Source organism: Coturnix japonica, chromosome 4 (genome assembly GCF_001577835.2).
Source record: "Coturnix japonica isolate 7356 chromosome 4, Coturnix japonica 2.1, whole genome shotgun sequence".
NCBI classification, from domain to species: domain Eukaryota; kingdom Metazoa; phylum Chordata; class Aves; order Galliformes; family Phasianidae; genus Coturnix; species Coturnix japonica.
In genome coordinates this window covers 43833272-43849691 of record NC_029519.1, presented here as the reverse complement: position 1 = coordinate 43849691, position 16420 = coordinate 43833272, and the positions used below count along the sequence as shown (strand labels likewise).

The 16420-nt window shown below is 43.8% G+C and overlaps 1 protein-coding gene across 1 annotated transcript; it reads right to left on the bottom strand.

Moving 5' to 3' along the window:
• Positions 1 to 948: 948 nt before the first annotated feature.
• Positions 949 to 10286, bottom strand: LOC107313407. Its single transcript, XM_015861578.2, has 3 exons — positions 10210 to 10286; positions 1384 to 2351; positions 949 to 1237 (listed from the first exon to the last, which is right to left on the bottom strand). The coding sequence occupies exons 2-3, from the start codon at positions 1864 to 1866 to the stop codon at positions 1025 to 1027; spliced, it is 696 nt and encodes a 231-aa protein (XP_015717064.1). The 5' UTR covers positions 1867 to 2351; positions 10210 to 10286; the 3' UTR covers positions 949 to 1024.
• Between the last annotated feature and the right edge of the window lie 6134 nt (positions 10287 to 16420).

The window sequence follows — 16420 nt, the reverse complement described above, 5'->3', positions numbered from 1 at the left end:
GGCCCCATCTCCAGTGGCTGCTCTGCTAGAACACCTGTGGAAGGCTTGAGGGGGAAAAAGTTAACACTCATCCTTCATCCAAGGCTTGTCCTTTTTTTGGGTTCCATTTGCTTTTGAGACAGCGTTAGGCAGGGTCAAGTATTAGTGTCGGCAATCACTGCATTTTGCTCAAGCAGCACAAGCACATGCCATGTGTAATACGTGTGGGCTTTAGTGCAAATGAGTGTGTGCTGAGAGCACAAGGGGAAGAGTCAGCAATGCAGTCAGCTGACAACTAACATCCACAGATCCTGGAGACCCACCTGCAGGACCAGTGGGTATGCAGAAATATGCTGTGAAGCCCCTGGGTTGAACAGAAAGGGCTGTGGAGGCCTCTGGGGCACCAATATGAACTGGGAAGCCCTGAACTGAGCAGACAAGACTTTGGAAGTGCTTGGGATGCACTGAATGGCATGTGCAAGGTACTGGACAGAACAAAACACGAAAGGACAAGTCACTGGTGAGCACTCTGAGAATCCTGAGGCCAAAGAGAAGGTGCTTGGAGGTCTGAGTGCAAAGTGAAAGCATTCAGAGGTGTGTTGGGCAAGCAAAGTGAATTTGGAGGAGCTTGCGCTGAACTGCAAGGCATGTGAGAAACAACTGCTGAGCACATTAAGGCAACTGGAGGCCCCTTTGAGGCATCAGACTTCATAATAAAGACTTGAGCCTGGGCCCTAAAAAGGACATTCAGCATGTCACATCAAACACCCACTGTGAGTTCCCTGTGTGGAGAAAAACCTGTGGGCTTTGCCTGCCAACAGAGCCATTGCTCAGAGAGAGCCTCTGGGAGGTGGTGAGTGAGGGCTCACCTCTTCTGATTCCATCTCCTGTTCTTTTTCCTTCTCTCTGCCTTTCCCACGTGCCACGTGCACCAGGTCTGGATGAAGACAAGGCAGTAATCTCTATTGCTCAAGTTCCTACCCTTTATTCATAGGGAACGATCCCAATTCCCTCCCAGAACCACTCAGGAGCTCTGGTTGGGCACTCAGGTAAAGATAAGACGCTCCTCCTCTTCCACGTCTCTCCTCTTTCTCTTCTTTGTTTTGGTCCTGCCAGCTTCTGGGAGTCTCAGGAGCAGCCTCCTCATGATCTTCCGCATCACGGTGACATTTGCTTCCAACCGGCAGAGCTCCTCAAGGACAATGTTCGTGCTGTAGCTGTGAGTCCCCGTGAAAGCTGGATGTGGATGGCTCATGTTCTGAAAACAACAGGACAATGGGCACCATGAAAGGGACAGGAGCCAAAAGGGCTGTTGTTCCTTGTCCTACACATTACTGACATGAGTCCAGGCCTCTGGTTGCAGCAGTCTTGCATCGTTTTGCCAGCCTGACCTGTATCACTCACCTCCTTCCATCTCCTCCAGGCTTTGCTACATATAAAAATGGCCACAAACAACATCCCGCTGAGCAGGCACAGGGCTGGGCCGTTCCTGCTGATCACCTCCATGATTGCATCCAGCTGGGCACAGGAGGGCAAAAGGTGGTCATCTGGGGAGCACAGGTTGGAGGTTTGGACAGTGTCCCACATAAGGGTGGCCCAAGAGGGGGGGCTGGAATGGCCGAGGCTGCCAGGGAACAGAAAAGCCACACAGCGCTTAAACATGAAGGAGATCCCCATGTTGAGCACTGTGCTGCTCCTTCCCTGCTGTGAACATCTGGTAACGCACCAGGTGCCCCACAGTGCAGTCACTGAGAGCTCCATGATGTCACAACGACTCTGTGGGCACCCAGCAACTGGGGAAGGTCCTGGAGGAGGCACAGCCTGGGGGGAGAGATTGCTCAGCCTGCTGCTGCCATGGCCACCCCTTCGCTGTAGGGCTGCCCCCATAAATGCTCAGTAGGAGAAGCTGTGCTAGCACAGAGTCAGTGCTGGCACTCCCTGACCAATGCTCATCTTCAGTGCTGTGCCCACGCTCAGAGGAGCAAAATGCTATTGCATCAGTGTACTGGCATACTCAGAGTCTCTGCTGATACAGGTAAGAGCAGGTTTCCACACCCAGCTGGGATCCTATGCATTTTCTGCCCTTTTCCCAGTCGGGACTGAGAGTGTGGCCACAAAACGGCATACGAGAAGCTGAATGCAGACAGCTTTATCACCCGGCTGCTGGAAGTATGAGGTTGTCACCTCAGGAACGTTGTTCAGATGGCAGAAGTTGGGAGCTTGTGCATAAAATCACAGGAGATATTTCTTAGCCAGTCTGTTCCCCTCAAACTAGAGGTGCCACTAAAAACTTGTGGTGACGTTCATGGTCAGCATACAGTCTTGCTTGTTGTGCAGGGGCTTTCTAACTTGCAGTCCCCATCTCTGTGCTCCTGAAATGAGGAAAGGAGAGGAAGAACACTTCAGTCCCTTTCCTTCATTCCCCCAGAGTCTCTTTACCTTGCTCTGGGGCTTGAAGAACCTCTCTTCCTTTGGAAGGATTCATTAGCTCATACTTTGGTGGAGCGGGGCCTCTAGTGTCTCTCTGTGACTCATATTTTGGCCTTACAGCCATAGCTTTGTATTTCTTGCTCAAAAGACCTCCATGTGGGACACAAGATAAGGTCTTTGTAGCTCATGTAGGCAGCTGGCTAAGAAGGACGCATATGAGTTGCATGTCCATCAGGAGAAGGCAAATTCACTTAAGGGACTGCTTTTGTTCAAGGATGTAGTTGCAGGGGGCCCCCCTCTGCATTGTATGTGGGGTCTCAGAGCATCTATATTCTCTTGAGACCCACAAACCACACTACAAATGCATCTTGGCATGGTCAATCTCATCCACATCCTCTGGCAGAAATTCCTCTGGGGTCTCTTCCTTGGTGATTTACAACTCCCATGCTGAACTTGGCTCCACAGAAAAGCATCCAGTTGGTTTTGAATACCTTCAGAGGAGACTTCACAGCCTCTCTGGGCAGCTTGGTTGAATGCTCTGTCAGCCTCAAAGTAAAGTTTTCCCCTAATGTTCATATGAAATGTCCTGTATTCAGGTTTGTGCCCAGTGTCCATTGTATTGTTACTGGGCACTACCAAGAAGAGGCCCCATTCATTTGACTCCCAGCCAATTAGTTATTTATAAGCATTAACAATATCATCTCTCAGCCTTCTCTTCTGCAGGCTGAACAGTCCCAGGTCTCTCAGCCTTTTCTCATACAGGTGATGCTCAAGGCCTTGATCATTGTGGCCCTCTGCTGGACTCTCCCTCAAGGAGATCCTGGTTTTTCTTGAACTGAGGAGCCCAGAACTGGACATAGTACTCCAGATGTAGCCTCACCAAGGCAGAGTAGAGGGGGAAGATCACCTCCTTTGACCTTCTGCCAACTGTCTGTCTAATGTAGCCCAGGATCCCATTGGTCTTGGCCACAGGAATGCCATAGCTGGCTCATGACCGACCTGCTGTCCGCCATGACACCATCTCCTTTCTCTGCATGTCTCCTCTCCATTAGGTCAGTCCCTAGATTGTATGGGTGCTTGCAGTTATTCCGTAGGTTCAGGACTCTGAACTGCCCTTGCTGAGCCTCATGAGGTTCCTCTCTGACCAACTCTTCAGCCTGTCCAGTCTATTCTACAATGCAATTCAGACAAAACAAGCCCGAGTTCAGTCAGAGTAAACCTAATTCTACCATTTGCCTATCAAATATTTAGTTCAAGTGCAGAGCAATTCTGTAATATCCAAACAATGTCTTATTAAATTGAGGATGTGGATATAACATCTTAGATCTGTAGATATTTGCAAAATTAACACACTTGATAATCACTAAGTTAACATGCAGTTAATTGTTCAATTAATTGTTACAAAATCAACTGGAAATTGAAGAAGCCTCATAAGCTGTAATAAGCTGACTGAAGAGCAGATCAAAGGAAAAGAAGGTAAATGAAATCACATTTTAATTGAGTTAATCTCCATCCTTTATAAGACAGAAGCGGGTGATTTCCACACTACTGTTATGAGATTCACTTCGCTGCCATTCAGATTTCTAGCCCATTAGCCCCAGTGCGCTAAGTAGCTTCACTGTTCATGTGTAGTTCACTCTCCCGACTGCGTGGACTGACGGCGTTTGCACACGCACACACCGAGCGGGGCGGAACCCGGCCCGTCTTTCGCCTTGCGGCAGCAAACACCCGCATACAACCCGCACCCGGCACCGCATCCAGCCCCATAGCAGCAGCTTTCCCCGCCGACTTAAGATATGGAGCGGAATACCCCGCCCCAGGAGGCGGCCGTGCCACCGCACCGCCCATCGCGCCGGCCCCGACGTGCCCACTGGGAGTTATGTCAGCCGTGTTTCCTATGGCAGTCTGTGCTGTGAGGTCACATATGGAGGTAACGCAGCACTGAGTCCGCACTGAACTGCGCAAGATACACGGCCACTCACAGGACTTACTGTCCCCAACTTGTCCACCTTCCTTCCAAAAAGTAAATGATGAGCCCATGATCAGCATCCATATTTTTAAAGGAGCTCCCAGAATTGGTGGTGATTCAGTCCCTTGGACTTCATGAAATTCACAGCTTGGATGACGATTTGTGTGACACCATCCACCTTTAAAGCTTTTGCACATCAATGCTTTGATATGCAATGATACCTCATCAAATGTGAGTTAGCAGGGATAGATCATCATCTATTAAAGTCCTTATTTTTCACCAGCCATCACTGGGGGCCCCATCAGTAGCTATAGCAAATACGCTGACAAAGGCTAAAGAAAATCCCTTCAATGTATTTTCTTCATACAAATCGGAGATTTTGCTATCTTTCAATGGCATCTAAGAAGCCATTTCTTTAGTGATATTGTATTCATTATAAATACCTCTGAAGACAATAGGAAGTCAAGCCTTAACTATAAGGCCAGTATTTCCATCCAACACCAACACATATCTTTAAATTAGGAGCTTTATTTTACAATTCCAGAGTCTCAAGTCTTCATCATGCAGTTTGATGTCCCAAAGGGGCCTCCAGTTGCCTTTCTTGCTCACCAGTTGTCTCTCACATGCCTTACAGTTCAGCACAAGCTCCTCCAAATTCACTTTGCTTGCCCAACACACCTCTGAATGCTTTCATTTTGCACTCAGACCTCCAAGCACCTTCTCTTTGGCCTCAGGATTCTCTGAGTGTTTTCCTGTGCTCACCAATGACTTGTCCTTTCTTGTTTTGTTCTGTCCAGTACCTTGCACATGCCATTCAGTGCATCCCAAGAACTTCCAAAGTCTTGTCTGCTCAGTTCAGGGCTTCCCAGTTCATTTTGGTGCCCCAGAGGCCTCCACAGCCCTTTCTGTTCAACCCAGGGGCTTCACAGCATATTTCTGTGTACCCACTGGTCCTGCAGGTGGATCTCCAGGATCTGTGGATGTTAGTTGTCAGCTGACTGCATTGCTGACTCTTCCCCTTGTGCTCTCAGCACACACTCATTTGCACTGGAGCCCACACATATTACACATGGCATGTGCTTCTCGTTGAGCAAAATACAGTGGTTGCCAACAGTAATACTTGAGCCTGCCTAACACTGTCCCAAAAGCAAATGGAACCCAAAAAAGGAAAAATCTTGGATGAAGGAGGGGTGTTAACAAAAAATGGATGCATGAGTGTTTTTCTGTTAAGACAAATAATAAGGCACTATGCTGAATTTGTGAGGAAGTAGCATCTGTTTTCAAAGATTACAGTTTGAAATGGCATTATATACAGAAACATGCTGCCAAATATGATGAATATCAAGGAGCGCCATGTGAAGACTTTACAGCAGAACTGTGAAAAGCCTGTTATCCCAACAAAAACTTTTTATTAATGCTAAAAGTGACATAGACTCTACTATAAAATCTAATTATGCTGATGGCAAAAATTTCAAAGCCATTTCCTGATGGTGAGTTTGTTAAGTGATATGTGGAAAGCAGAAGAGATACCATGTGCCCTTTATAATGTGTCTATTACTTAAAAATAATAGAGTCCGTCAGTTATTGCTTTTAATGTTCTCTTTCCTTGGCATTTTCCTATTCTGTTACTTCAAACATATGTACAAATATGGCTGGGATTAGCCAATAACCACAGCAGTCGTCTCACCGTATTAATGTTACATTACTTTTTGTCATCCAAGGTAGCTGGCAGTGTTGACATTTGTTTTGCAACAGGTTTAAAGCAGGGGAAACTTGAGAGTAGATTTTGAGGTTACCAGGTAGAAGCATACCTTGTGTCTGGAAGTTATCTTTGGCTCAACCCTTTTAAGGGCTGCTGAATGTCATGGAGCAGGGCTGTATTAAAATGCTGAGTGCTTGCTCTCAGGAGTTTTAATGTTTCATTCAGCAAATACTAGAAAGTTTCAGTTAAGATGGGGAAATCAATCATACTTGTGCTGTGTTCATCTCAGATTCATCGCACAAATGCTCTAAAAATCTGGAGCAAGTGCAGTTACCAGCAGTAAGCTCTGCATAGGGTAACATCTGCTACTCAGCTCTACCAAAGCTGAAAATACAACGGTCATTCATAACACTGTGTTTATATGTGTGTATGCATATTTATGTAGGTGTATCTTAAAGCTAAAAGCTTTAATAAGCCAGACTACCCTGAGAACCAGCATATCTGCTTTATGCCACTCCTGGTTTTTCTACCCACTCATCTTGAGAAGGAGAAGCTGTGATTTTGTGATCACTGATGCAGACTTCCCATATGCTTCGGCCACTTACGATTGTATTTGTAACAGTACATAGGAGCAGGCAGCTTCTAGTCATTTTACTGTGCATTAAAGAGCCTTAAGAGCTCTTTGTTTTGGGTGTGCTCAGGTTACCTTGGTATTAAAAAAAGCCTAAAACCCCAATAAAACCCTGAACAACAGTGAAATGTTTCCTCATAGTAACACATGGATTAAGGTACTAAAGTTTGAGATGCTGAGATAGCTTGTTGATGGAAGCTGCGTTCTTTGTTAAATCCCCCAACTTAATCCCCAGTTAAACACTTCTAAGCTTATCAGCTCCAGAGTGGCAAGAAGCAATGGAAGAAGTATGGAGGATCTCACTCCACGTTAGTGCATATCGATATTTGTCCCTTGTAATTTACAGTTAATGAGACACTGTCTCTTGTATTTAATAGATCTAAGCTAGAGGATCAGTTCTTTACCTGAAGTTCTCCTCCTGCACCACTTGATGGCACCCTTGCATAAGCGTGAAGTAACTTCAAGTCAACAGAAATCATCAAGCATGTTATGTCCAGAGTTGTTTTACATCATGAACATACCCGCTTATTACACGAACCTAACACTGCATTATTGAGTGGGCGTTCGGAGGGCATATGAAATAATTATACCGGGAAAGCTCTATTTTACAAATTTAATCCTAGAAATTACTTGGATAATTCACTGCTTTTTCTTTCCTTCAGCAAATTTGATAACAAATTTGCCTTGGCCTTATTTGTTCCCTCATCCACCAATACTCACTCCTTCAAATACACAGGTGAAGGGACAGGCTAGCGGTCTATACCAAGGTGAACTCTGAATTCTGCCTACAACAATGGAGGAGCAGAGTGGAACATGATAAACAAGCACCATTAATAGGTAGTACCTGAGAGATTTTTGAAGCATATACTTTTCTGACTTCCTCCATTACCCAGTGAATTGCACAGACAGTGATAATTGCAGCTTCGGGAAAAATAACTGCTAAACAATTGCAGCAGTAAAGCCCTACAGCCTTTCTCAATTAAGTGAGAGTTTAGTCCTTGAGTACTACTGCTGAAACTGGATGAGTAAGAGCAAGTTCTGAAGTGGATGGGAGGATAGTTTAGAACAGGAGAAACAGGTTGCTTTGCTCTGTGACCATCCTCCCTATACTCAATCTGAAAACTCAGTAGCCACCTCTCTTCCATGTCTAACACAGGCATGAGTATAAAAGCAACACACTGCAAATAGAATCTACTCTGAGAGGTTATGTAAGCTAGGGAACTCATTTTGTAGCCATCATTTCTCTTCTGGTTTTGCACTAGCAGCTTATACTTCCACTGTTGTTCATCTGTCTCAGCTTCAACCTCTTGATCTTTGAAGGCTATTTTAGTAGTGTTAGTCTGTCCTCCCTGCCTCCTTTTTTTCCTGCCCTTTCTGCTTATTCTTGTGTACTTGTGTTCATCAGCATCATCTGCACATATTTGACATTTACAAATGGGTCTTACAAGCTTTAGCTTTTCAAAGTAGAGGATGTTTTTTGTTGCTGTACATTTCAGTGTGAAGGCAAACTGGAGCAATTTCCAGTAAGAAAGGAAATGTCTTTACGCTGATTTGATCTGAACTACCCAAAGGGGAAAGAATGACTCCAACAAGAAATTGTAAAATCTTTGTCATAATAGTCAAAACAGGAGTTTTTCTTAAAATGTATTTGAGAGCATTTACTTCCAGAAAGGAAAGGGAAATAAACATTTAGGATAAACTCCACTATCAATTGAAAAGGGTCAGTCTAAGGTAGTGCGGTTAGGTTACCATTTGACTTGATGATCTTTAAGGTCTTTTCCAACCTGAGCAATTCTATGATTGGTCCCAGCACTGATCCCTGAAGGACACCACTGATCTCCATTTGGATGTTGTGTCAAATGAAATGAATTTGTACAGTTCTCCCTACATGGTAACCAAGCTCCTAGCAGCACTTGGATCCAGTCTGAAGTCTCCCCCTTTCATTACAATTCTTGTGTCAGTTCCCCATTATTTTTTGTATATTTTGAGCAGCACTTAACACCAGCAATCTGACAGCCACTTTATCACTGTAACAAAGCATCCCTGGTCTTGTGGGATGTGTCTAGTCATCTGCCTGATGTGGCTAAGACTTCCTATAGGTTGTCACATAAAGTCAAAGGCTGGGAAAAGAGAACTTGTCAGCTTGACCTTGATAAATCTATGAGTGTGAAAGACATGCCACATGCAATTTCCATTACAGAAGTCACTGGGAATCCATAAGAAATATGCTGGAGAGGAAAGAGTCAGGCATGCAGAAAGTTATCTCCTATCAGAAACCCTGGATAATTTCAAGTGCTCTTCTTGCTCTACTTGCATTCCATAGCAGTGAAGGGTATTCTTGAAGTCATCTTACAATACCAATACAAAATCATCAGTTACAAAACACAAGATATCAAGATAACATTTTCAGATCACCTTTCCCATATTTCATCCCCCTCAAGTAAAAAGCCTCAATAAACCATCTCCTCTCACAGTACTAAAGCAGTCTTAATATTCTAGTGCTTTTTCAGTTAGTTACAACCATCTTCTCGGCTCACTTAAAAACAATGCACTCCATCTTCTCCTTGCCCTGACGCTAACAACTTCATCTACATATATAAGCATCTCCTCATGTTACGTTGGTGGGAGGTAGCTTTTCAAAGCTGGATGAAAATCCCAGCAACACTTTCAGCAAGAAATCCTATTCTTTAACAGCACCTGGAATTTTTAAGCTGAGTGAGAAAGAGAAAAGAACTCTGCACGTGATCTTTCTGCAAAGCAGGACAACACATCTTGACTGCGGCTCAGCAACAAAGACTGACCATCAGCTGGACACCTCCCATAGTGTATTTATCTAACATTAAAATAGCTCTTCTGCTATCAGTGTGAAAACGTAACTGAATTCAATGAAACTGAAGTCAAAATTCATCCTAGGGCCCTGGGTCCTAAACTAAATTCACACAATCAGTTTGATTCATTTCTGACCTTTGTACAATTTCACATTTAAACTCTGGGGAAAAACACAGTTCACGTATTTGTTCTTTGTAATTCCTTTTGGCTCTACTCTGATTAGTGAGCTTCACTGTGGCAATAAGATCTTCAATTCTGACTTTCCTTTTTGAGACCAGGAGATGGAATCAGTGCTCCATCAGACCTGCCAAACTGCCTCATAATCCTAAAGCAGAGCAAACACAAGGAAGAATACAAGACCAGAGCTCTTAACAGCTTCCAAATCTTTTCCCATTGCTAGTTGTCCCTAGAGAGAAATAACAGCACATAAACAGAACAAGACCTTCATTTAAACATCCTCCTCTTCTCTAAAGGTAATGCATTTACCCAAGACTTGTTCAACATTGGTGGTTTCTCTTAGATCCCCTGCTCTGCCATTTTGCATTCCAGGGACACCCCAGTTCTAGGAACACAAAGCAACCCAAGTCACTCACACATACACACACTCCCCTGTAATAGGCATTAAGTTACACCCACTGGAATAAATAAATCTTAGTACAGGGTACTTACTTTGGAGACAGGAGTCCAGCAGCAGGGTGCAGTAAGAACAGAGCTGCTCCAATCTGGACAAGGGAAACAGGCCACAGTAGCTTCTCCAGAGTAATTGCATTACTAAGCAGCACAAGAGAGCAAGTAACAGCAATCAGTCCCAACAACAACTCAGAAGCCTTCAAGCAAAAAGCCTTCAAGCAAACATGTAAGAAAGAAGCAACACCTAAGACAAGTACCTCAGGTACAACAGAGAACAGGATTAACCTCATTCCCTCTACAACACAGCTCACAAAAAGAAGAGGAATATTCAGACTTGGGCTTCTATAGAGCTGTGGACCACGGGAGGAGGCTGCCTCAGGAGGGGCTGATTAGGGCAATCAGAGTCTACTAGTGTCCTCATGCCTGCCAGCTGGCTCTCTTTCTCAGGCCGATGAGTCAAGTATATTACATTACCACTGGCTCTCCAGGTGTCATGAGAGACAGTGAATGCTTTGGTTCCTGAAATTCAGTCTGTATTTCCTTCATTAAAGGAGTTTCACTTATTCTCAGTGTTTTAATCATGCTCATCTTTAGATGCAACATAGGTGATATACGCTAATTATTGTACTCTCGTCTGTGCTTAAGTCCAAGGGCTTCATCTGAGACATCTGAGTGGTCTCTTTTCCAGTTTGCCCTGCAATGCTCCTTTAAGTGCGTAGTTGTGATGTGATAAAGTGAAGGATGGAAGTACACATGGCTGAGCAATGCTCAGTGTTGAAGTTGGCATTCTCTTTAAACTTACCAAAGGCAGTAAGGTGCGAACTTTGTTAACCAATGCTGTAGAATCCCTTGCATGCTTTCTTTTCCACCTGTGAAAGAATGAAATCACAAATGATGAGCAAACAAAGTTCTAAGAAGCTCAAGGTGAAGTTGGTGTAACACAGCTTAATTAAACCAGGTGTTGTGGGAGGCTGTTGATTATACCTTTGTTAATCTCTCCATTTTGAAGTGGCTGCATCCCAATTAGATAAGGTCTTGAAGTATAACTATTCTAAAGCTGAAGGCAAGACTATGTATCTATGTCACTGTTTGTCCTTCCCTACTAAAATATCAACCCCTTTACCCCATCTTCAAACTAGATCTGCAAACTTCTGATCAATATTTTCTGACTGCACCCTGAATAGGGAATGGAAACCACCTGCCATATGCAACAGAAGAAATTCCATTTTCTCCAAATCACACAGTCCACCTTAATTGCTTTCCTGTAATAATACAGTGATATGGTGTTGGATTTATGTGAATAATTCAGGGCAGTAAAATGAAAAAGTTATCAACAAAAGATGGCTTATGGTGATTATTTAATGCATTTCATAGATAGTTCAAAGACAAGAAGATACATCTGCAGGTGGAGCGTGGAATACTATATTGAGTATAAATGTACAAATGTATTAACTCCATTACTAGGATAGAGGAAAAATAAGAGTCAGCTGAAGATAGTGAATAAAACATTTTAATATTCCCTGAATGTACACTCTCTTGTTCTGTTAAATAATGAACAGAAGATGTGAAAAATTCAGATAATCTCTCATGCAATAGGTACCCTTTATGAAAAGGCATGGAAAGATGTGAAGAACACATAGGAGTCTTTTCCTGTAGGCTGGGGTTAGTAAACATGGCACTGTGTACACAGCAGCAGTGTATAAGGGGGTAGATTTTATGCTTAGGCTGCATATATCAGAGAGAGTCAGGGCTGTAAAAATGCGGTCTGACTTTTAGGGACATGTCCCAGGTTGTTCTGAAGATCAGACCATGGTCGGTTTGTCTTCTACAAATGATGTACTCGTGCAGTAAACTCTTCCATGCTCACCTACTCTTTTGCAGTGCAAGCACCTCTGGACACCTGCCACCAAAATAACCTTGAGGATTTCTCTTGTACAGAATAAATCGCCTTGTTAAATACATCTCTCCTTTTTTATAGTCCTCCCCATATAAAGACAAGTTAAAGAGGAATCTTCAGCCTTCAGTGTCAGAGCAAAAAAAAAGGAGATAAAATCTTGATTTAATTCTTGTCTCTTTTTTTCCCCCCCATTCTATTACCCTTTACACTATTCATTTACTCTTTTACTATTAAAATAACTATCTGATGGTGGCATTACTTGGTGAAGTGATACAGATATGCTAAGTGGAGTGTGACAGATGAATTCCATAATTTGAAAACCTGCTAGCTATGAGGTAGCAAGCGCTGCCTTTTTCTGGCTTTATTGACTATTAAAGCTCCATTTTGCAGTGCGTGCTGTTCCAATGACGTGATTTTCCATGCAAAAAGGTCTTGATTCTTTTTTTTTTCCCTGAAACTAAAAAGCTTCCCTTCTGAGTTCAGATGGACTGTGTAATTTGGGGGTCATTTATTCAACCCTGAGTAAATACTCCATTTAGTTAATAAAATGGCTTTTTATCTGCTTTCTAGATTGTAATTTTTTAATAGGTAAATTAAAACCTTGCTTATTAATTGCAGGATACACAAGTGCCATTGGCTTTCTTTCAGGGCACCCGTGCCAAAGCTGGTGATGGCTGGGATGCAGCAAAGCAAAAGGGAGAGATGCTGAGGTCATGCAGATCTGTCTGGTCTGAGCGATCCCACTGGATCGCTTGATTCCTTACAGCTATCGCTTCCTGCTCTCATTGCTTTGTGAAAACGGTCATCCTTTCCGTAAGCTGATAAACTTTTTGGATTGGAGCTATAAAGTGTTTTCTTTCAGAAGAGGCTTCCACTTTAATGGACGAGGAGTGCTTAGCGATTCCGTTAGCTCGTCTCATTCTGGCTCTGTTAAGCAACAAACAGCTGAGGAGTAACTTCACTAAACATGTGCTGTGTGGCGGGGGAACGTTGCTTTGCCAAAATCTGTGCTTATCGTAAAGTGTGTTACTTTAAAGAGGGAAAGCTAGGATTTCATTATACATTTATTCTCCTTGTAAAGATAACTGTGTTTGTCTCATATAGCAACTATCATGGACTTTGATGTAGATGAATTAAACCTAATCCAATCATTTACTTCTGAAAAAAAACCTGTAAGTATTCATCTTTAAAAATGAGCTCTCAAAATAGGCTTTTATTTCATATATTTATTTATGGTTAATTGGACTGTGTGCTGAAAATGATAGACCAGATTTTGATCCTGGCTGCCCAATAAGGAGAGGCAATAAACATGCTAGGGGCAACAGAGATGTATGCATGTGTTTTCATGATAAAACAACAACAACCTTGCATGACTCCTAACTACAGAAGGGCAGCCTTATCCTTTGCTCTGCGGCAGGCATATATATTCCAATTGCTCTGAGAATGGGGCAGTAACTTGTCTTAAGTGTCGTGGGAGTTCTTTGCTACTGCAAGGGTTTTTAGGAGCTGAACCCTCAGGTGCAGTTTCTGCTTACCTCCAGCTTGGGATCCTGCATACGTTTTCTGAGAAGTCTTCTAATCCCCTAACTTATGCCATGCACTGCCCGAAGCAGGACTTTTATTCCTTGTGGATTTCTGATGTCAGACATTTAGAGGGGGATATCCACAAAGCCCAACCCTACGTATGCAATTCCATGTTAAAGGAGAGATGTGGCACTGAGGGACACGATCTGTGGGCATGGCGGTGTTGGGTTGGTGGTTGGATTGGATGGTCTTAGTCATCTTTTCCAGCCTTCATGCTTCTCCATTAAAGAACGTTTCTTTTTCTTGTTAATTCAGAGAAGATGGCTTATTTAGATGCTTTGATTTGCCTTCGATCCACCATCTATGTTGGAAGGGTACAAAATGCAGCTTCCTGGGCTGGATGGTGTAAAGAGCCGTATTTTGTTAACTCCTAGCGTTTCCAGATGAGAATCTGTCAATGTTGAAAATCTCGTCTCACAAAGTCTAAAGAGCACCAAGTAGGAAACAATTAACTTTTGGCTCAGAACTTGCCCTTTGGCGCTAAACAGTACATTAATGAAACACTCATTAAGCATTTATCTAAAACAAACACCTGGCTCCTTAATCAGCATCTCAGCAGTACTAACTTAAGGCATGGGAGTCCAGCTTGTCTCCTGATTCAAGAGGTTCACAGGTCTGTGCAGCAGCACTCTGAATCCTGCCTGGCATGGATTCATGCCACAGGGGACATGCCAGGCTTGTCTGTAGGATTCTTGGTAATTTAATTTTAAGTGGGTGTTAGTCTGCTAAGAAAGAGCTCTGAATGAAATATTCTAAGGTTGAGCTTGTGGTTCTTCCTATTGAGGCAGCCCCGTGCTTAGCCTGCAACAAATTCATACACCAGCGCTCAAGTCTGCTTTGTTGTAAATGCTGTGAATTCAAATGCTCTTAAGAAACCTACTGCAGGGAACCTGCATTAACGGGGATTGGGCTTGATGGTGCTCAGAGGTCCTTTCCAACCCCCACCTCAGGCTACCTGTGCTTTGCGATATGTCCATCCTTTAATTACTGAACAGTATACACCAAGAGCTCACACAGCTGCCGGGAGCTCAGTACTAGCAAAGAAAAACTACAGCAGACAGTGATCGTGTGTCTTTAGTAGTTATTTTCTGTCTGTTCTTAGCTGTTGTACTTTTGTATGAAAAATCAGCTTTTTGAGAACAGAATGAAACTCCCGAATCCTTTGTATTGACAGCAGCAATAGCAAAGTGGGTTCTTTATCTGTAAAGAGACTTACAGGCACAGCCAGTTCCTCTTGGGCCTGACATCATGCCAAGGGCTCTGGCACAAAGACTTCTGAGCCGGATGGGCTCTCATACAGCATCTGCAGTGCTCGTACGTGGTTTGCTCTCAGTGGAAAGTCACAGCAGAAAGCAAATTGGAGCAGGGTGTTTTGCATAGCAGCAATGCCCATGGATTTCTGCAGCTCTGGGGAGAGAAAAAAGAGAGACAGTATATGAAGGTGCAGTGTGGTTTTGCGTTGCACGCACAATGCGTGACCCTTGTTAACTTATCCCTGCAGGTCAGCATGATGGAGCCTCACACAAGGACTGTGTCTCATACATCTGCAGCAGTGCATCGTTTGCCAGATATCTGACAGCTTGAGGTGCTGGGCATATGGAAAAAGAACTGATGGTCTGGATGGAAAAAACAAAGCTGTATCTCACTGCTCCTCAATCTTCCTTTATTTCACCCTTACCTATAGCCGGCACCTTCAGCCATTTAGAGTACTTCATATGTGGAGGAAGGACTTTGTTTCTACCCAGGGGCTGTGTTTTATACCATTTTCAAAGGTGTCTGCGGACCTCAGTTGCTTTTCTGTCCTGTCATAGTGTGCTGATAGCTTACCTGTAATCTATCCATGCTGTTTCCTAGGCTGTTAGATGCCATGGCTGTCTTTGTCACCTCTGTCTATGTGACCCTGTCCCCAGAATGGCTATGGAAATCAGAAGAATGCTTTGCAGAGACAGCAGTTAGCCTAACAGCAGCAGTGGCAAATTATTTGTTGTGAAAGCAAAGATAATTCTGACAGCTCAGTGTAACCTCACGGTAGTTGTCCGGAGATCGTCTGCAAGCTGGTTGCAGTCATTCCTGACCAGGAGCTGTTAAACTGAAACTCCAGCTCCAGAGGTGTTGAGTGACATGCTGTTGTCCTAATGTGTCAAATGACAAGTGCTGGCTTTTGGCAGCCTTAGCTTACATATTGGCTCCTGCCAATGGTTTGGAAGTCCACCGTGGCAACTGTATGCTCATCCTCAGAGCCAAAATGCTCACCACTGAGTAGTCACATGCTAACTAATGCAAACAGCAAGCCTCTCTCCTTCCAGATTTGCTTGCTACAGGATAAGGAAAGTCTGTGCATTGTTAGCCTCTCACAAATTAGTGCACTTCTCCCTGCCAACTTTTCTGTAATTTTTTATCCTTCTGTGTAAATGCTGGTTGCAATAAAGCAAGACATGGATAATCAGGGATGTCTCAGCAATAGTTGTTTCCTCACGAGGAATACAGGTGTTCTGCAAGAAGTCATAAAAACATTTTGGGAGCTCATAGAAACTTCTTTTTCATGGAGTTCAAGATTAAAACAGGTTCTCTGGGCAACCTGTTCAAAGCTTGTGCATGCCCCATCCCTGGAGGTATGCCAAGCCAAGTTGGATGGGACCCTGGGCAGCCTGATGTAGCAGCAGGCAACCCTGCCAAAGGCAGGGGGTTGGGCACTGGATGGGCTTTAAGATCCCCTCCTACCTAAGCCATTCTGTGGTTCTGTGATTCCTAAAACCCTGTTCTCCTCAG